Source organism: Mustela erminea, chromosome 10 (genome assembly GCF_009829155.1).
Source record: "Mustela erminea isolate mMusErm1 chromosome 10, mMusErm1.Pri, whole genome shotgun sequence".
In the NCBI taxonomy this organism is placed as follows: domain Eukaryota; kingdom Metazoa; phylum Chordata; class Mammalia; order Carnivora; family Mustelidae; genus Mustela; species Mustela erminea.
In genome coordinates this window covers 65574346-65595659 of record NC_045623.1, presented here as the reverse complement: position 1 = coordinate 65595659, position 21314 = coordinate 65574346, and the positions used below count along the sequence as shown (strand labels likewise).

The 21314-nt window shown below is 42.0% G+C and overlaps 1 protein-coding gene across 3 annotated transcripts in view; it reads right to left on the bottom strand.

Annotated features, from left to right (window-relative positions):
• Nucleotides 1-17634, bottom strand: part of USP24 (ubiquitin specific peptidase 24) — a 136442-nt gene extending 118808 nt beyond the window's left edge. For all 3 annotated transcript variants that reach the window (XM_032303304.1, XM_032303306.1, XM_032303305.1), the window contains exon 1: nucleotides 17224-17634. In XM_032303304.1, coding sequence (XP_032159195.1) covers nucleotides 17224-17544 — 321 coding nt within the window. In that variant the 5' untranslated portion in view covers nucleotides 17545-17634. The remainder of the gene's footprint in view (nucleotides 1-17223) is intronic.
• Between the last annotated feature and the right edge of the window lie 3680 nt (nucleotides 17635-21314).

The window sequence follows — 21314 nt, the reverse complement described above, 5'->3', positions numbered from 1 at the left end:
TCATATATGTCGAGTAGTTAAGGAAAAACATGAAAACATGAGCATCTGATTCCAAGAAATGAATTTGTTTTTTGAAGATTTTATTTAATCATCTGACAAGTAGGCAGAGAGGCAGGCAGAGAGAGAGGGGGAAGCAGGCTTCCCTCTGAGCAGAGAGCCCGATTTGGGGCTTGATCCCAGGACCCTGAGATCATGACCTGAGCCGAAGGCAGAGGCTTAACCCACTGAGCCACCCAGGTGCCCCATGAATTGATTTTTTAAAAGACTGTATTTATGTGAGAGAGAGAAAAAGAGAGACAGTGTGAGAGAGAGGTGAGGGGAAGAGGGAGAAGCAGACTCCCTGCTGAGCAGAGAGCTGATGGGATGCGGGGCTCCACCCCAAAACCCTGAGATCACCATCTGAGCCAAAAGGCAGAAGCTTAACTGACTGGGCCACCCAGGTGCTCTTCCAAGTCATGAATTTATAATATTCACTAATCTTGAGATTGTCAGTCTTACTTATTAAATATTTTTCAAAGTAATTCAGAGACAGTGATGTGCAGATCTGATATTCCTTCTGTTATTTCAGACTAGAGAAAATGATTCCTAAAATACTGTTTCCTGGAAAAAGAGAAATGATAGGCAAGTGTGTAGGCAGTCCCCAAGTTACTAATACACTGTATTAGCTACTGAAATTATTGCAAATTGTTTTTCTTAGAATTCAAGTTCATTCTGCTATAAGCAGAAGAAAATTTCCTAACTTTTCTATAAAAGCTGACATTTCTCATGGTCCCTTCCTTTCATACTCTTGGTTATTCACGTATTTAGATTATTCAGAAACAAAGGTTTTCACAAGAAGTTGTCATCTTATATACTTGAACCTTGAACAACACAGGCCTGAACTGTATGGGTTCACTTTGAAAAATACAGTTAAGTACTGTCAATGTGTTTTCTCTTCCTTATGATTTGAAATAACATTTCCTCCTTAGCTTATTTGGTTGTAAAAATATAGTATATAACACAGATGACATGCAAAATATGTGTTAATCAACTGTTTAAGTTATTAGTTAAGGTCAACAGGATATTAGGAGTGAAATTTGAGCTAATCAAAAGTTACCTGTGGATTTTCAACTGTGCCCTTGGTGGTTCTCAACCTTGTTTTCATTATCACTCTTTGAGAAGTTTTTTTCAACACATTTCCCCCAATCATCCCATTTCTGTTAATTAAATACTGAAGAATAAAATTGTGATGGGTAGGTTTGAGATTTGGAGCAAACCACTATAACAGTTAAGATTTTTTTCACTCCTCAAGAGTCTCCTCTGGAGTGCTACTAGCCCTTTTGAGAATGCACAGTCTAATGGTTTATTTTTAATTTTTATTTTTTTTTAAGATTTATTTATTCCCTTGGAGGGGAGGGGGGGAACACATGTATGCACAAGCAGGAGGAGGGGCAGAGGAGAAGAACCTCAAGCAGACACCCTGTTGAGCATGAAGCCCATGTGGGGTTCAATCTTACCATGCTGAGATCATGACCTGCACAGAAACAAAGTGAAGCTTCACTGACTGAGCCACCTAGGTACCCTCAGTCTAATGATTTTTTTTTTTTTTAAGATTTTATTTATTTGACAGAGAGAGATTACAAGTAGGCAGAGAGGCAGAGAGAGAGGGGGAAGCAGGCTCCCCAATGAGCAGAGAGCCTGATACAGGGCTTGATCCCAGGACCCTGAGATCATGACCCGAGCAGAAGGCAAAGGCTTTTAACCTATTGAGCCATGCAGTCGCCCCTAGTCTAATGATGAAAATACCATCTCTAAGCTGAAGGTTTTCACAGTTTAGCTCCAATATAGCTATCTTCCCTTGACTCTAAGCACCCATCCAACTCCTTCTTTGATACCTCCACTAGGATATTTAATAAGCATCTTAAATTAGTAAGTTCAATGACAAACTCTGGATCTTTCCCACAATATGACATCTTCCTGTTTGGAACCCTCAAGGCTTGCCTTCCTCATTCTGACAAAAAGGCATCATCACGGTTGCCTCTGAGGCCCTCATGAGGATCTGCCCTCTCCTTCAGCTCTGACTTCATCTCCTGCTCTTCCCTCGTTCCTGAGTTCTAGCTACATGGCCTGCCTGCTGGCTCCACGAGCACCCCAGCCATGCTGCCCACCAGGGCACTTTCATTAGGTGTTCCCTGTGCTTAGCAGGAGATGGCAAAGTACTGTCCACTCTCTCGTTCCGTAAATAAGGTTATATCAGTGCAGAGACCCTCTTGCTGGTTTATGTCGTGCATGGCTGCTTTTGCACTCCAATAGTGGATCTGGGGAGCTGCAACAGAGACAGTATGGCCTGCAGAGCCTCAAATACTGACCATCTGGCCCTATACAGAACAAGTTTGCGGAGCTCTGACTTGGGAGTGCTTTGCCCTCGGACAAGCACGAAACCTGCTCCCTTACCCCCTTCAGGTCTCTGCTCAAGTACGCCCTCCTCAGTGAAGCCTTCTCCGAATGACGGACTTTTAAGAGGGCCAAGCCATACCCAGCCAGCCCCAGTCCAGCACGATCGCCCCGCCACCTTCTGCTTTATTTTTCTCCATAGCACTTACTATCTGATGGCCCATGCTTTACTTAGTTACCCTGTTTGTTGTCTGCCTCCCCAAACCTAGAATATAAACTTCGCCGGGGCAGAAGTTTTGTTTTGTTTGTTGCGTTATCTCCAACAGTTCCTGACACAGAGCAGGGGCTCAATAAATTCTGGTGAATGGATGGATGTTAAGCACCTAATAAAGCCTTCTGAAGCTGGGGCACCTGGATGGCTCAGTGGGTCAAAGCCTCTGCCTTTGGCTCAGGTCATGATCTCAGGGTCCTGGGATAGAGGCCCACATTGGGCTCTCTGCTCCTCAGGGAGCCTGCTTCCCTGCCTACTTGCGATCTCTGTCCGTCAAATGGATAAATAAAATCTTTAAAAAAAAATCCTTATGAAGTAAGAGAGAAGGGGAAGAAATTCTAGGCACAGAGAACTGTGTATGCAAGGGTCTGCCACCCAAGACAGAGTGCAGCGTAAGTGAAGAGCCTGCCGCTATTTCCAAACATCTGACACTGAGGTGTGTTAGGCTTTATCAGCTTACAGGTTTGGCATCCCAGTTTGATCATGTTACTCAATTGACAGGAGCTACATCCTGTCTCCATTCTATTTACAATGTCTAAACATTTATCTGATACCTAATTCTCTTCTATATCCCCAGAAAATCCCAGAGCCTCTGCCTAAGGATGTCCAAGTGACCAGAAGCTTTTAACATTTTGAGACCACATTCTTAGGTGAGACTTGGTATCTCCATACTTCAGTTTCATCTGTAAAATGAAAACACTTTACCTATAGATCCAAGATCCCTTCTGGCTCTAAAATTGCTAAAATTCTATAAAAGTCAGAATAAAGATGATTAAAAGTACAGTCATACTAAAGAGGAACAAATTATGTCATGGAAGAAGTTAATGCTTTTGTTCAGTTTTCCTTATTACCTTAATAGATAATGATAAAACTTCCTGGTGTATTTCTCAATTATAAAATCTTTAAAAAATACAAGAATTAGGCTCTTTTTTAAAATGTCAGTCTCAAAAGACTAAAAAGATACAAAGTCCATTCTAGAATCCACATTAAAGGGACATAATCACTAAATGAGATGCACTATCTTTGATTCAATCCTAGGTTATATTTTAAAATGTCTACAAAGGATATTTTTGGTCTAAGTGGAGAAATCTAAATATGATCTAAATAATGGAGAATATGAATATATCACTGTTAAATTCCCTTGCTGAGATAATGGTATTGTGGTTCGGTAGGAGAGTGTCTTTGTCCTTAGGGGATCCATACTGAAGTATTTAGGAGTCAAGTGTCAGGACGTTTATAACTTATCATCAAAAGGTTCGGGGGGAAAAAGTGTAAGCGCGCGCGCGTGTGTATGTGTGTATGTGAGTGTGTATGTGCAGCTGTGTATGTGTATGTGCCTTGAGAGAGAGCAGAGCTAAAGCAAATGTTGAATCAAAGTGAAGGGTACACAAGTGTTCGTTGTACTGTTGCTTCTGTAGGTTGGAAACTGTTCAAGATGAAAAACTTGGGAAAAATATAGCTAATATATCTACATTGGATTTGTAGCTGACCTCAGAACATGTACCTTTTCTAACACTTTATTAAGTACTCTTACCTAATACTCCCTACTCCGGCAGAATCTCCTGAGATAGCTGGAGGTTCTGCTGGGGATAAGCTATTCTGAAAAAGCAAACCAACTGATTCTGATCTGCTGCTGGCCATACTTACCCACCATTCAAAACCACTGCAATAGGCTGTCAACTCCTTAAAAGCAGGAACTGTGTTTTCGCCATCAGAGGCCAGACTACAGCCAAAGGCATTCAATAAATATTTGTTCAGTGTTAAACAAATGGTTCCCATACTACTGTTTCTTTCCTCCTCCTACTTCCCCTCTGCACATTGTCCCCCCCACACACACTGGCTGAGAAAAGTGGGGTAAAAAACAAACAACATCTTAATAGCTTTCTTTCAAAATAAACTTGCTTAGATTAATAGTAACATCATCATTATTATAGTGATAAATGAAACCAATAAATAGGACAAGCCGAAACAAAAACTAACAATAAAAATCAGTTTCCTATTTTAATTCTACTGAAAGCATGTTTTCCCTTTCTTCTCCAAAAATGACAATCTCTGCAATAATCTTCTCCTTACTGAAGTAGAGCTCAACAAAGCCATGCAACGAAACTATCTAAAAACAGTCCTACCTAAGGCTAAAAAAAAGTCTGTTTCTTTTAGCAGCCATCATGTTTTTTCCTGTGTGCGGTATTTTTCTTTGTGAGCTATAGAACAATTTATAAAGCACAGGGAGTGGTACTGAATACCAAAGTTCCAATTTCATGTGTTGTGTCCAACAAGGTGCCCATTTGAACTACTGGCAACAGTTCAAAAAAAAGTTCCTTTCCGCAAACTGTAAAACAAGGTAAACACCTCAACAGAAATCTGCTCTGGGATTATCAAAGCGTTGGTATTAGCATAGCCTTTAAGCTATGGAGGAGGTTATTTTAGGCAAGATTAGCTTTCAGAGGTTATGTGATATGCTTGAATGAAGGAAAATGTGTGCCAGAATGGTGATGCAAACTCCATATTTTCCAGATCAGACTCTTTCATTTAATTTAGCATCTCCTATGTCAAGTGTTACCCTGAACTTCATGGGAAATGCAGAAAATCAGACCCTGTCCTTAAGACCCACAGTTCAGTCTGGCTGACAAGTAGATGAATAATTCCAACGTAACAGATAAATGCTGTGGCAGGAGAATGTAAGTCTCTATTCAAAGTTAAGGAGGGACTTTTAACTTGGAAGAACAAAAGAGTAAGTGGAAGAAAAATAATGGAAGATATCAAGCCCTACTAGCCAACCATTAGCAGACCTGATCAAAAGTGCATGTGGTAGGTTAGCAATTGAGAGTGCCCCAGGACTAGCTGGACTGAAATAAGGACGGCGTTCATTACCTATATCTGTCAACACGGAGCCCGTGTGAAATCTACTTTGTAGAGGAAGGATCAAGTGCAGGGTCACGTAGATGTGACATAGGCAGCACTGGGGACTAACTCTCATAGTCCAATACAGCAAGAGAAGGGGAAAGAGGGACAAGGAGGACATGCTGGGTAGGAGAAAAGACATGTGCAGAGGCAAGGAGTCATTAAAAAAAAAACAAAAAACAAAAAACAAACCTTGAAATATTTTAAGGCTCATTTGTTTAAAGTTCTTCTGTAAAGAGTTAATCAATACAGATTGCATTTTATTTGTGTTCATTAAAATATATCATCTAAGGAAAACTGTTACATTTTTAGCATATTAATACCTCTCCAATTTATCATTCAGAACGTTTAATTTCAAATCTACAAGTGTGTAAAACATCCCAGTTGATATTTATAATAAACACTGTATGATAGAGAAAAAAATTTTAAGTAAAAGATACACACTTAAAAAAAGACAAATTAGGCAGTATACTATTTCAAGAGATTTGCATATTGACTATTATGCTTATTTTTTTTAAGATTTTTATTTATTTATTTGACAGAGCGAGAGAGCACAAGCAGGCAGAGCAGCAGAGGGAAAGGGAGAAGGAGGCTCCCCACTGAGCAAGGCGCCCAATGTGGGGCTCAATCCTAGAACCCTGGGATCAAGACCTGAGCCGAAGGCAGTTGCCTAACCAACTGAGCCACCCAGGTGCCCCTATTATGCTTATTTTTTAAGTACCCAATGCATGGGTGCAACTGTGGGTAGACTCAGGAGTTCACTAATCCTTGTCAGCTGTGCAAGGATGCCAAGTAGACAGACACACATCTTCACAAGTGACAGCACTTGCTCAGCCTTTCCTTCCTCAACACTTACCACCTTCTAGAAACATCAGTAGCCACAGACATTAAAAAAAAAAATGCTGAAAAAGAAAACAAGATAAAAAGTTTGAGAGGGGGCGCCTGGGTGGCTCAGTGGGTTAAGGCCTTTGGCCTCTGCCTTCTGCTCAAGTCATGGTCTCAGGGTCCTGGGATTGAGCCCCACATTGGGCTCTCTGCTCGGCAGGGAGCCTGCATCCCCCGCCACCTCTGCCTGCCTCTCTGCCTACTTATGATCTCTGTTTGTCAAATAAATAAATAAAATCTTAGGAAAAAAAAAAAGTCTGAGAGGAAAAAGTGGATTAAACGTCAACTCTGCCTACTTAACCCAAACTAGTATCTAACAGAGGAAATAGTAGTGATTCAAATACAGTGAGTTTATGAGGAAGGATATATTAAAGACCTGCAGTCAGCCTTCCTCATGTCCCAAAGCATTGTAAAGAACACAAAACACACCTCGAGGGGGGAAAGCTAGGCTCCCTTCCTGACTTTGCTAACGATCCAAGGTCAAGGTCCTCATCCCTAAACTGACAAGCTTTTTAACACAAGATCCCTATGGCCCCTTCCAGCTCTGAACAAATCTTTCATTTTAATACTTAAATTTACAACTTTCAGTTCTGTTGCTTGGAATAGGGAGAGGGGAAGGCAGGAAATAGCTCTACAGATAATTTTTCTGTTTTATAAAGTGTATCTTGCTAAGAATTCTTGATACTAGTCTCCCATATTATGATATGAACTGGGTGAACCCTTGAATCTCTGATAATTCTGCATTGATCTTCCCATCTTTGATCCTCCCTTAACAAATGCTTGGAATTTCTCTACCACAGATATGTTTTATATTCTCACCATAAAAATGTCAAAGTAATGAATAGCAAATAGGACCCGCTTACTGTTCTCCTCAGATGTCAGTATATCTGCACACAGAACATGAACCAATTGCTTCTATGGTACAAATTACACACACACACACACACACACACACACACACACACATTTTTGGTGGGGCCTGGCATAATTTCAACACTGATAGTACCAACTGCTCAACAGATAACTGCCACTTTCTCAAAAACAAATATGATGTACAAACTAATGAAATAGTTTTTACTATTTCACCAAAATATTTGAAATGCAAAACACCATGAAGAGTAAATCTTACAAAATGAAAATTACTACTTTTTTAAGTATTATTTTAGCAAAGACAGTCCACTCCAGCGTAAAACTGACCACAAAACCTAAAATACTAATAACAAACTAAGGATTTCTTATTTTACGAATCCTAGACAAGTTTTCATTATAGAGATAATGCTATTTCTACCATCATTAAGTCTTTCTAAAACCAAACACATTGCTCTAGCTTTAAAATGGCTTCTTTCATATTATCGACAATCACAAGGGATGTTTAGCTTGAAATCAGACCAGTTCCTAATTTCTCGTTTCTGGGAAAAACATATACACTCATAATTTCAGGACAAAAAGTAACAGCATTTAACTGAAATAATCAGAGCTATTCTCAGAAGAGACACTAGTTGAGAGAAATATCAACTAATATTAAAAACCCAACAAGTAAATAAACACAAACTCAGTACATTCCATAGCACTAAAGAAGTATCACTTGAGAAAAATACCACTTGGTTTCCTAGCAATGGATACCACTATAAATCAAATTACATCACAAAAAATTCTTGAGGCACTATTCAAATGCTTTTGATAGATGTCAGTTCTTTCACATTTGACTCACTACTCTTCAAGGACTCCAGTTTCTGAATTAGAACATCACAATTTATTCCACTTAGAGCACAAGAAATCTACCAGCCTTGAACTATAATAGAGAGGGTACTACATGTGACTGGCTCACCATTACACTCCCAACACTTAGCTCAGTGCCTAGCACACAATCGGTGCTCAATTAAAACCTACTGAAAGAATGGCTATTTTATTAAATGGGCTAAAAACCGTTCTGTTGCTCTAACATTTTTAGTTTAATATCTGTTTTTACCACTGGAATTTGAACGAATCATTATTTCATATAAATCTAAAGTTTTTATTCTCAGAACTGCTTAATGATTTTCCATTTAATAAGAATACCAGAAATAGCCATTCCACCCTCTTAAAAATGTGCAAAAAGACATGAGAGAGTACTCTACATTCAGCATATATAAATGACAGAAAGAGTCAAGTGGGTGGACTGCAATAGATGAGGACTCGGTCTGGAGCCTACCAAGAGCCCAACAACCCTGAGTAACACTGCTTCAGTCACAGGAAAGAGAGGTGACAAGGGAAGGCTGTGGTGGCCAGATGTGCACCTCTAGTCCATACCTTTGGCAAAGCAAAACAAACAAAACCCCTCTGCTCTAAAGACAGCTGTTTTCCAAATACAGTCCCAGACTTGTGACTGTATTTGAGGGTAATCCAAAGGCCAATTAAAATACACTGGAGTCATCCAGAAGAATATGCTAGAACCAATTAACAGGGCAAATGTTCTGAGATACTCCAAAGCAGGGGAGAGCATGCAGAAAAGCAACTACACAACAACTCCATTAAAGCTTAACCTCTGACCCAAATGTGGAAAGTCCTACTGAACCACATCTCCTAGATCACAGTTTTCTTATAACTAGAAATAAATGGAAACCATCTAACAAGCAGATAGTCAAATATGAATTCTAGATTAAAAGAAAATTGTTCCCAGTGATATACTAGGAAGCAGTATCCTTTTTTTCTATATTTTGGCTAGTTAAAACACAAATTAAATCATTTTAGTATTTAATTTTCCTCAATAGCAAAGTTTAAAAAATAATTTTGGAGTCTAGGACTTGTGAAATACTTTATTCCTTTTTTTTTTTTTAAAGCTACTTTCATTTTAATGAACACCATAGTTTTGCTGGTCTTTTAAAATAAAGTTTATATACTTTTTAGAAGTTCATTAAAAATGAAAGAATAGAAACAGAATCACCTGTGGTCCCATCACCCAAAAATAATAGTATTAATACTTAAGCACCAGCTTACTTTAAAAATTAAGTGTGTATATTTCCTGAGAGGCCACATAGCTTTTAATCTCTCAAAGAAGTCAATGAATGAATGAAAAAAATAACCACAGGTATAGTCCAAGACCTCCATTTTATAGATGGGAAAACTGAGGCTCAGGGAGACAACCTGACTTGCCCAATGATAAAAGTTAGCAGGCAACAGAAGCCTGAACAAAATATACCACCTTCCAAATCACTGGCACAATACTCTTCCAAATGTCATTTGACTTCTTATTTCATTTAAAATTCTCTTTCCACCCATTCATTCAGTTGACTCTCTATCCAATCAAGGACGTCAGAATCACAGAGATAAAAAAGAGTCCTGTTCCTCAAGCCTAATGGAAAGACAGATACATATAAGGTAAACACATCTTTTTTAACTAAAATATGATCACCGCTTTACTTTGAACTTAGGGAAATACGGCTTTGGAGCTCACCTTGAAGAATGAATTGGTGTTAGGCAGGCAGACGGAAACTAGGGTTTGGGGGTAACAGTGGGTCAAGAGACGGTCTCTGAACTGCAAGGCAGAGCATGAAACTGGAAGTCAGGAGATAAGACCAGACGGGTAAATATGGAGACCTTGAGAGAAAAGAAGTTTGGGTTTTACCTATAGAAAATAAGGAAGCACCAAAAATTTTTGAGCAAGGTTATCCTGTGAATAGAATCTGCACGGTAGAGAGATCATTCTGGTGTCAGTGAATGGCACGGAGAAAAGGTAAAAAAGGAACATGAACAAAGCCAGAGCAGTTAACAGTGGGGATAGACAGAAGGGGTGGGAGTGATATTTAGGTCAGAATTAAGAGGTTGTTCTATAAAAAAAGAAAGAATCCAGAATAAATTAAACAACTGCAAGATGACATTGCCATTTGCAGTGTAGAATTCGTTCATATTTTCTAAGATCTGAAATATATTATAAATTGTTACCAAAATGCTTCACTGTGGATTTCCAACAACAGGTTTCAGAAAGCAATTCAATTTTCCACCAAAATTGACAATACAGAGGTGAGAAATGAAAAGAGGGGAAAAAAGCAAAAAAATTTTAAAAACTGATCTGTTTATAAAAAGCTAGATTCTAAAAGCACAAAAAGCAGAAACTGAAAAGTCTTTGGCAACAGAATGTCTGACCAATAAGTCCTTCTGAAAAAGATTTTAATTTCAGAAATCATTCTGGAAGCCTACTGATAAAAAAAATGTACCATGCTGTTTACTAAGTTCTGTGTTTTATTAAATAAAATATTCCTAACATAAACAGCATAAACTTTAGTGAAAGTATCTCAAATAGTGTCAACTGAATTTCATAACACAAATAACTGAGATACCACAGGAAAGCAAACCGGGGGCTGAAACAAGGAAGCTCATCTTCAGAAGTGAGAAGACTTTGGGGGGGCACCTAAGATATTATTTATCTGTAAGAGGAAAATCAAATCTTCAACACAGTCCTGGGAAAAGATTCCACAGATCTCTGCATTGTGGCTGAAGCATTTCCATTTCTGGAAAGGTTATCAGGATAAAACTTTGACTTAATTGCATTTAGCTCTTCTCTTCAGAACAAACAACAATAAACCAAATCTATGGTTATATGTTCCATGACCCAGCTGAAAGTTAACTGGTAAACAAGTAGATTCCACTTCCCTTACACATACACACACACACACACACACACACAAATAAAAAATATAAGCCACCAATGATGGAAGCTGGTATTTCCACTGAGATAGGGAACTCATAAACCTATCATAAAAACAAAAAGGGCACAAAACACTTGGCCAAAAACTCACCATAGAGATTATCAACAATAAACAATAAATGATGCCTCCTACAAATTGCTAATTAACAAATAATGTTCATAAATCACTTGTGACTTAAAAAAATGTTCCAATACTAATAAAAATTCCTATGATAATGAGAACGAGAATTACAAACCTAAAAAAGAAACTAAAACTCCCCAGAAGGAAGGTGAGATAGAACATTAACTCTTCTGAAAACAAAGCACAACTTTCTTAGCCATGCCTGAGCAATCCAGAATCCTTAGACTGAAATGCCCTTCGTGTCTGAATTTCCCAGGTACCTGAAGCTTACCTCTTTATGCACCCAACCTTCTTTTATTCTGTTCAAAAACTAAAACCTTGCTAAACTGTACCATACATTCCTGACCGCTCTTAAACAGGGCATACTGGAACCTTTTCATCGGTGCAGCATCATGAAAACCTGCTGTCCTCCAGGGTCGTGAAGGACACAACGCTGTCTCATATGGCCCCATACACACTGGCTGGCCTGCTTTGCCTGAGTCCCCTTTGAAAGTTTTCCTGTCCCCTCCTTTACCACTGAGCTGCTGCTTGTCACTTCTCACTACTGTCAAATGTGCTTTCTAAATGCTCATCACCTCATGTTGGGACTGCTACAAAACCCTCCTAATCTGCCACTTCTAGTTTGCTAGGAAACCTAACATTAAAATTTATCTGAACTACAGGGGAAAAAAACAAGCTAAAACAATAAATAAGTGAAACACATGCAGTGACTACACTAAAAATGTGTGCATGTTTTGAAATGGTTCACTCTTCTGTATTTATGTGTTTACCTCTCTCTGGTGTCCAAATAAAAAAAATTCCTGGAAAACTGAAATCTAGACATAAAAAGTATTATCTGGCTAAATCTTCCTAAACACAACAGTTCTCATTAGAAGTGAAAAATTTTCATCTTCACACTCAGTTTCCGATAAAATCAATGTTACATGATACTTGGCCAGTAAGTACAAAAGTATGTAATACACTGATGTCTGCTATTTAAGTTGTACTCAAATGGAAATCCCTTCTTCAAATTGTTAAAACATTAAAAAATTTACTTTTCTAAAGTTGCAACTGATTTTAAGCTAACAGCATTACTATGGTGTATAAAACTGTCACTACCTACTAAGATTTCACTAGAACTATACTCACCAACATGCAAAAGGTATTTCCTTCATGCCAAATTACACTCATTCTAACAGCATATGGCCAGGTAATTACAAGGTACGAATTCAACTGTTAGATGAACTCATAGGCCTAATTCCCAGAGGAGATTCGTACACTAGATTATAAAGAAATTCCTATTGTAAAAATTAGGCTATGCTAATTAATTAACCTTGTAGATTCCCTATTTTTTATTTTATTACTTTCAACTGATTTTTTGGAATTATTTTACTTTTGATTTAAAACCTTTACATGGATTCTTTTTTTTTTCTTTATCAAATCATAGTAAGCCATGATTTGTAAGGTCATGTGTTCAAATCACTAATAATTACTAAAATTTATTTATTTGATATTTACTCCACACTCAAATGTATGAGGATTGTTATATTTCAGGTAAAAAAGAAAATGAATTTTAATATAAACTTGAATATAAGTACTGAAATTTTAATTCATCTATAATTACCACATACTATCAAAGGAAAGAAACAGAGGCAGAAATGAGGTAAGTTAAAATAGTACAAATTAATGTGATTTAGCTATATTAGAGCAGGACCAAGTTTGGGGCTCTAGAAAAAAAAAAAGCAATGAAATCTTGGAACTATTTCTGACAAAATACCTCAAGAAGAAAGTCCACATTAAAGTGGGAACAAAACAAAAATTCCCCATATTTGTTAGATCACGGTATTAAACCACTTGTAGGAAGATTAATTATCACAGAACTAAACAGCTAAAAAAGGTATTTCTAGCAGTTAAGTGAAATCTCCTCACACAAAAAAAATCTATTTCAGTATTTTCTAAAAATTAAGACAGTAATAAATAAGTTATATTACATAATTGTTAAACTCTGTTAAGATTCCCACAACAGCACCTGACTGATTTCTGATCCTCTGATCAGAATCACACTGCTTAAAAGACAGATTCTTCTAGTTCTGTGATGGATAGAACCAGTAGGTATGGCCTTAATTAGCAGTGGCCAGCAGGGTAAGAAACAGTGAAGAATTCTGAGTGAGGCATTGAACATCTGGATAAGTTATCTAGAGCAGCTGTGAGATTTCATTCTCCTAAATAACAGAACAAACTCTTATCTGCCTTAGACAGGTTTTGAAGTAGTGCTATTCAAAATCTAAACTGGATAGCTTCTCAAAGTGCCTTCCAGACACTGAGACCATGAATTACAGTTATCCAACAACAGTAGTAACGACCAAACACAACTTGTGTAAACCAATGCCTAGCAATACCTTAACTGGAGGATACTGAAAAGGTGGCTTTCAAAGCAGTTTTGTGTGTTCTGTTAGAAATGTGGGTGTTTTGGGGGATCCCCCCCCCGTTAGAGATCTCGGTGTTTTATATCTGCATTCTTCCTTTTTCTGAACCAGAAGTTAACTACTTTTGTTTTTGAAATTTTAATTTTTAAACCAAATCCTAATTACAGCATGCACCCAAATTACTAAACTGATTTACCTAACTAACTACATGACCTTGGGAAGTCACTTCTTGTAAAATGAGAGGCTTGCCTTGAGAGGCACTAGAATGTAACCTTCTCGTTCACTACTCAGCTCCCACCCCCTCGGGGACATGGAAGGCACTGAATGTTTACTGCCTGTCCCCAAATGACAAATATAAATGGAGTCATTTTCTCTTTTTTAACATTTGTATTTAATCTGTACATTCCCAAACGTTTTGAAGAGGACACTAAACCCAAAATTTCCTATGCATCAAAAATAACTTTATATAATTTAAAATCAGGTACTCATTTTTAAAGAAATAAAACAGGTAGATTATATCAGAGCTGACAAACTTTCCCTGGTTTGTTACATTCCCTTTTCTTCCTCCCCATTAACCCACTGCTACATCCTGACCCTTCTTCAACTGAAGGGTATAGCTGGGACAGAGAAAGTGCATGCATGGGCCATGCAGGGAGAAGGCCTGGGTTCTAGTCCCATTTCTTCCATTAACTGGCTCTGTGGGGACCAAGTCACTTCCCCTTTGGGCCCTGCCAGGCTGCCTGCTTAAACAAAGGAGCTGAACGAATTACTCATTTCTAAAGCCTTCCTCTTTAAAGATCTAATTCTTTCATTCCACCCATCATTCTACTCCTAAATGCCATGACTTAAATGCTTGCCATATCATTCCTTGACTTGTTCAGCAACCTCAAAATTGTCTTTTTCCCCCTCTTTATTTTTCCTTCTTATCCTAAAATGAATCTGATCCTAAAACCATGAGTACAGCAGAGTAAAAAGCACACTGTCCTTAAAGTCAAAGAGCTCAGGTTCATATCCAGACTGCCACCCATGAATCTTAGCTCTAAAGCAGTGATGTTATGAACAATTTCACTGAGGGTTCAAAGAATATATAAAGCACCTAACATACTGGAGATGCTCAACAACAATTAGCACCCTGTCCTATTTCCCAGAATCAAAAGCCTCCGTTTCCCAATGTCTACAGCAAGGATGACCAACCACTGAGGTGCACAGGTGGCAGGTAGGAGATCTGTAAAGTACAAGCAGAAATTGGTTAAACGTTCTCACTAGGCTCCTGCGTGCCAGTAAAGTGTTTGCCTGTAGCCTGCCCGTATGCTTCTGGGTAAACCAGAAGCTTCAGCCACCAGCACCTTCTGGGCTCTCAAAAAAAAAAATTGGTGCAGCCCCCCAGGCCAAATCCACAGGTCAAGAGGAAATCAAAACTTGACGTAATTCTTCCAAAAAAACATTGTCTGGATTTTACCTGAAAGCAAATTCTTCCGCCTGTCGCTCATGTGAAAAGAAGCCAGGCCCATTTCTTTGTGCTTAAATCTACAGGCAGTAGTTAATGTTGGGAGTACCACCAAGCATTATTTAATTTGATTTTTCAATTATAGGCAATGAAAAGGTGTGACCAAAGGAAAAAAGAATACAAATTTCTTGCAAAATGAGGATACACTGAATTTCACAGTTACATCAATACCTTCAGAGAAAGCAACGGTTTTCTTGATTTCAAAACTGGGTCAAAAGTGGAATGAGCAAGTAGAGGAGTGAAGGGGACTTGCAAAGAGAAGCTCATTTCTTTCTTTTTTTTTTTTTTTTAAGATTTTATTTATTTATTTGACAGACAGAGATTACAAGTAGGCAAAGAGGCAGTCAGAGAGAGGAGGAAGCAGGCTCCCTGCCGAGCAGAGAGCCCGATGTGGGGCTCAATCCCTCATGACCTGGGCCAAAGGCAGAGGCTTTAACCCACTGAGCCACCTAGACTCCCCATAGAAGCTCATTTCTTAAAGTGACTTAAGTATAGTTCCTTAATTATGTGGGACTGCTGTCCCAGATGAGAAATAACATCAATCTTTACTTTCATACGCTGGTCAATGAAAGACCCGAGTTACAGGGTAACTCAGGGCAATCAATAAAGTGTGTGGAAGTCTGGGAACCTAAGAAATCTTGTGAAGAAACTGTGTTTTTTTTTGACATGCTACCTTCATTTCCAAGCTACTTCAGCCCAAGTGACTGCTGCAAAAGCACATTATTAGAAGGATAGAACACAATTTAGTAAAAATTCTTTCAGAAGGCTTAGCTTAAGAATTATCCCAACTCATATCTCTATTTAAAAACACAAAGCCCACTAATCTGAGCTCTGAGCTCTTCTGCGATCAGGCCAAGCTGCTCTACTTGTCCACCCAAAATGCACTACCCAAGGAATCTGACCATAATTTTGACATGAGCTGCCATTTTTCTGCAAAGCAATTATGTCACAGGCCCTTGTGTTTTTGGCTGATCCTTTCTGAAATTGGTTAAAGTCGGTTTTCTTCCCCATGTTCTTTGCTCACATCCCCAAGAGGCCTTATTTTCTCCACCCAGACCTGAGATCTGTGCTCAGAGCCATTTGCCTAGATGGCCCTTTCTCCTTAACAGATTCCTGCACTCTTCCCATTTCTCTCCCACCCTGTTCCCTGTCCCTCTGCACAGCACCCTCAGTATGACCGCAATCCCTTTTCACCTCTAGTTTTCTCTCATTTCCGACCTTGCCTATGACCAGTACTCCCCCTACCTCGACCTGGTCCCAGCTTCATCCTCCAATGCCAGGCCTCCTCAGCGCCCGTTCCTGACCTGGCCTCAGACCTCTAACCTCCTCGGTCCAAATCCCACCCGGCCCTATTAACGTCAGTCCTCCCAAACCAGACCTTATTGCAGGTAACCCCCTCCCCCACCTTGTATCAATTAGTCACCCTCGGTCCGGCCCAGTCCCTCTTCATTTTTAGACCCTGTACAATCTCCTCTTTCTGGCCCTTGACTAAAACCCAAACCCCATTCCTAACCCCAGCAGTCCTCCCCTGACCCTAGCAAAGGCCACTACTCTGGCTAGCCCATCCCACTTCTTCCCTGACTCGGAAACTCGTGCCTCCCCCACTCCTTCACTGAAAGCCGGTGCTAAGGAAACCGGCGACCCTAGCCTAGCCTTCTAGTACCCCATTTCTGACCCCTGATACACGCGTCCTTGCCACCACACACTCCAGGCTAACGCGTCACTTCTCGCCCATCCCAGGTACTAGTCTTGGACCCTCCTTCCCATCCCCGATCTACCAGCCCTGCGACGTGCTCAGCCCGAAGCCCACGAAACCCCTCCCCACCCCCGCCGCACAGCCCTGCCCCGCGTCCCTAACGCCCATTCAGCCCGTCCCCTAGGGGTCCCTCTCCCCACTTGACCCCGGCCTGGTGACCTCCGCCCTCGCCGCGTCCGGGGCTCCATTCATTCTCTCGGCCTCCAAGCCAGCCCCCGCCCCACACGCCCTCCGCACTCCCAGCCCAGTGGGGTGTGTCCCCCTGCCCATGGAATTCCGGCCAGTGGCCTCTCCCGCGGGGTCACGGTCGCCCTCCTCACCTCGGCGTCCACCACCTCGTGGTAGGCGGGCGGGGGGTCGAAGCCGCCGCCGCCCCCGGTGCTCCCGCCGCGGGAGGGGCCGCCGCCGCCGTCGCCGCTGCCGTCGCCCCGAGAGCCCCCGCCGGGCCCGGGGCTGGGGCCGCCGCCGCTGTCCATGGGCTCGTAGCCGCCGTAGTCGAGGCCCGGCCGCTCGTTGGTGAGCAGCGCCACGGCCTCGTTGATGTCGTTCTTGGCCAGGCGCAGGGCCTTGCGGATGGTAGCGGGGTCCGAGAAGCCCATGCACAGCAGCGTGGTCATGTGCTGCTCCTCCTCCGATTCCATGGCTCGGGCCTGCGGGCCGCGCCGGCCGGCGGGCGGCGAAGCTGCGGCTCCCGGGCCTGGCGGACCGCGCGCCGCTCCCTCCGCGCCGCCCCCGCGCCCGAGCGGGCCCCTGCGCTGCCGGCCTGCGCGCTCCGCAGCCGCCGGGCCAGGCTGGGCGCGGGCGTGGACGCCGCGAGCCGAGCGAGGGCGGTGGGGAGCTCAGGCGCGGCGGCGGCCCGGCCCAGCCCTGCGCGCCGCCATGTTGGCCTCCTCCTCCGCCTGCGCCTCCGCCTCCGCCTCCTCCGGCCCGCGGGGCCGCGCCTCCGCTCCCGGAAGCGGCCCGGGCTGCCCCAGGCTCGCCGGGGACGGCGCGGGTGGGGGGTGGAGGGGTGACTTTTTTTTTTTTTTTTTCCACTTAGACAGCAAAGGGAGGGGCCGCGCCGCGGAGCGCCTCTAGGGTGAAAGGGCCGCCCAGACACCCGGGCGGAGGCGAGGGAGGGTCCTCGGCCGTCGCCACCGCCCGCCCATTTCTCCAGCAACAGGTTCCCCCGAGAGCGGGACGGGAGGGGGCCGACTGCGGCTCGCTGCGAGGAACGTCCCCGAAGTCCCCAGACCGTCGGTCCGGCCCAGCCCTGACGGCGGTTCCCCCCGCCTCGCACCCCGAAGCTGCTCAGAGGCCCCGCCGGACTTCTCTCCACGCCTGGCTCGCCCCCGCCCGCACCCCATCCCGGGTGGAATTCATTGGGTCGCGGCTGCACCTCGCCTCCAGCGCGGCCTGAAACACGCCGCGGTCCCGAAGGAAATTCACCCAAGCCCACGGAAATTCGCCCGCCGCGCTGCCTGAAATACTCCCCAACGCCCACCTCAATCCCTGCCCACACCCGGCGCATGGACCCACCGGGACCGAAAATCACCCCCACGGATCCCGACCCAGATCCCTCCACGTGCCACGGAAATCACCCCAGCCCGGCTGAAATGGATTCCCAGCCCTCCCTGAATGTTCCGTCTGTCACTGGCCACCTGCCCCCACCAAACATGACCGAACGCTACCAAACTCTTAACACTGAAAAACCCTGGGCGTCTGAAACGTGTTTTTACAACCTACACTCTAAATCCCAGCGCTCTCTATGAAAACCTCGGAAAAACCCAGACTGCATCACACGCCAGCCACAGACGCCTCAGGACGCCTTGGACCTCTGCTCCCCTCCGGGTGCTGACCCACCTACCCACACTGCCGCATCATCGTTTGGCTCAGGATTCTGTTTCTGCCCTTTGAGCGAGAATCCTACCCACTCGATTTCTGCCCTTTACGGGAGGACCCCCACCACTGTTCACTTCTACCTTTAAGCATTCCTCTTCCCTTTGAGGCCTGCTTGCTTTGCTTTCTCTTTCCACCTTTAACATTAACACCCGGGGGCTGCGTCCAGTTTCCTTGACTCTGCCATCCAAGCCCTGGCCCTTGCTGTTTTCACCCTTGAATTTCCTTTAATTCATGCTTCTAGGTTCTTCCCCCACCATATCCCAAGATCCTGATGCCTTTTTTCTTTCTTTCTTTCTTTTTTTTTTAATTTCACTACATATTTGTTAATTCAGTTCATCTCCTACTGCCTTCACCCTGGTTTCTTCCAGAACTCTGAAGTCCACCAACTAACCTTTCTCATCCCATCCAACCTTTCCTTCCTTGTGGCAATCCAGCATTCACTAAAATCTCCCTGTATCCCAAATCTTAAATTAGTGTCAGTACCCAGAAAATTTCCCCCTATTAGCGTCTTTACCCCTGAACTCCAGAGAACCTTGCCTAGTACTTGCTACCTATATTTGCATACACCAGCAATTTGATTTACAGGGTGAATTTATTGCCCTTGTTTACATTTATTAAATTCATTACTGTCGTTTGCGTTTAAATGAAATAAGTGTATTTGTTGTACTGATTAAAAGCTGTATTATAGAACAAAGAATAGGCCTTATACCCAAAGGAAGTAATGTCTCTTAATTTGTGAATGAAAATAACAAAACAAATCCTTCTTACATTACACCAGGATCTTTATTTTTGAACAGTAATGAAAGAACCTGCTAAGGAAAAATGCCTATAATTGAATCAGGTTCCTCTGTGTGTGTGTATAATTTTATAGGTGTTATTAACTTCTAAGTACTCAATGATGTTCATATATTCATTTCTGGTACATGAGGACCAAAAGTAATGTAAATAGAGCCAAGCAGCCTATCATAGAGTACACGCCAAAATATTTCATTAATTCAACAAATACATACTAGTTATCAGGTGCCAGGTACTGTTCTTGGCACGTATGTGGCAACACGAAATAAAGCAGACGTTTTATGGTGGCAAAGTGAATTTTGCCCTGTGTTTGAAGAGTTAATTCAGTGACCAAATTAAGGAATGGGTAAAAAGGGGAGAGAAAGTAACAGGTAAAGAAAAAATTGTTTGCCACTGAGATTTGAGACAACCCAAAGGGTAATGAGACAGAGCCGGCCAATTCAGATGGCACATAAAAAGACTCATCAACAGTGGCAAGTTTATAGAACATGACAGAGGAAGCTGTGCTGAGCTGAGAAGAGGAAGCAGAGAAGGAAGCAGAGAAAAACAAAGTCTGTGATAAAAACTGGAAAGGAGCCACAGAAGGCTACAGAAAACAAGGAAGGCCATTTTTGAACCGGATCCTGGAGTGACTGAAAAGCCAGAGTGTCATTTGAGGATGCAAGTAGTTATAATCACACTTTTTTGCATGTGAGAAAGCAAGTGAGGACTATAAACCCTGTTGAATTGGGATAGCAGGGGAGGGGCCTGTGGTGTGAATATTCATACTTTCACTTACATTTTTATTTTAATTGCAGTAAAATCTTGAAAATGTTAAAAGGACTAAAAAATTTTAAATGGCATTCAATTCACAGTAGTCCTTGCCTAGAAGCTTCTAGAAGAAAAAAAATAGCTAGGGTTTGAAGAGAGGTATGATGAACTGTCTTGAAGACAAAATATGAGGGCTTTCTTAATAAGTAATCTAAAAAATATCTAGTGAATGTCTGTTTTGAACCAGGTTGAGGACTAGAGAGACATCTATGAGCAAGACACACGCACAGTTCCTGCCCTTTTAGGACTCACTGTCTTTAAAAGGAGATAGACAAAGTAGTAATCATAAAATGTGATAGGTGCTTTGATAGGGAATTTCAGGATGTAAGGGGCAAATTTCTTGCCTTCTACAGAGGAAAATTACCAAGTGTAGGAAACCTAAATCCCAGAGGATATTTAAACTATAACCTGAATGGAAATAGGAAAGGCAGGAAAATGAATATGAGATGAAAAGAGATCCAAAGAATAGGACAAGGTGTGCAAAGGCCCTGGAATGAATGAGAGAAAAGCAACTGAGAAGAATTAAAAGCCAGCAGAATATGGCTGGGGTTCTTAGGGAGTAGTGAGAAGGGAAGCTGGAAATGTAGGCAAGCGTCAGATCTGAGAGGGTTCCTTGAACTGTGGTAAGAGCTTGCACTTTATTCTGAGGAAATGGGAAGCCTCTGAAATATTTATGTGAAGGAGAAACGGATTGTTATTTAAGTTTTAGGAAGAGTGGAGTGGTAAGGGGGAGGAAAGGCAAAGGTGGAGAATTCAATTGATCAGTTATTCTCTTGGTTGCCAGTTAATCAGCAAACCCATCAAAGGGAAAAGCAATGCTGAATGACAGGTTCACCTCTCTGTACTTCCTTTCTCTCTGGGATTTGGTCCTTGAAATTCTCACGTGAATTTTTTTTTATTTTTTAAGCAGTCTCCAAGGTCAGTG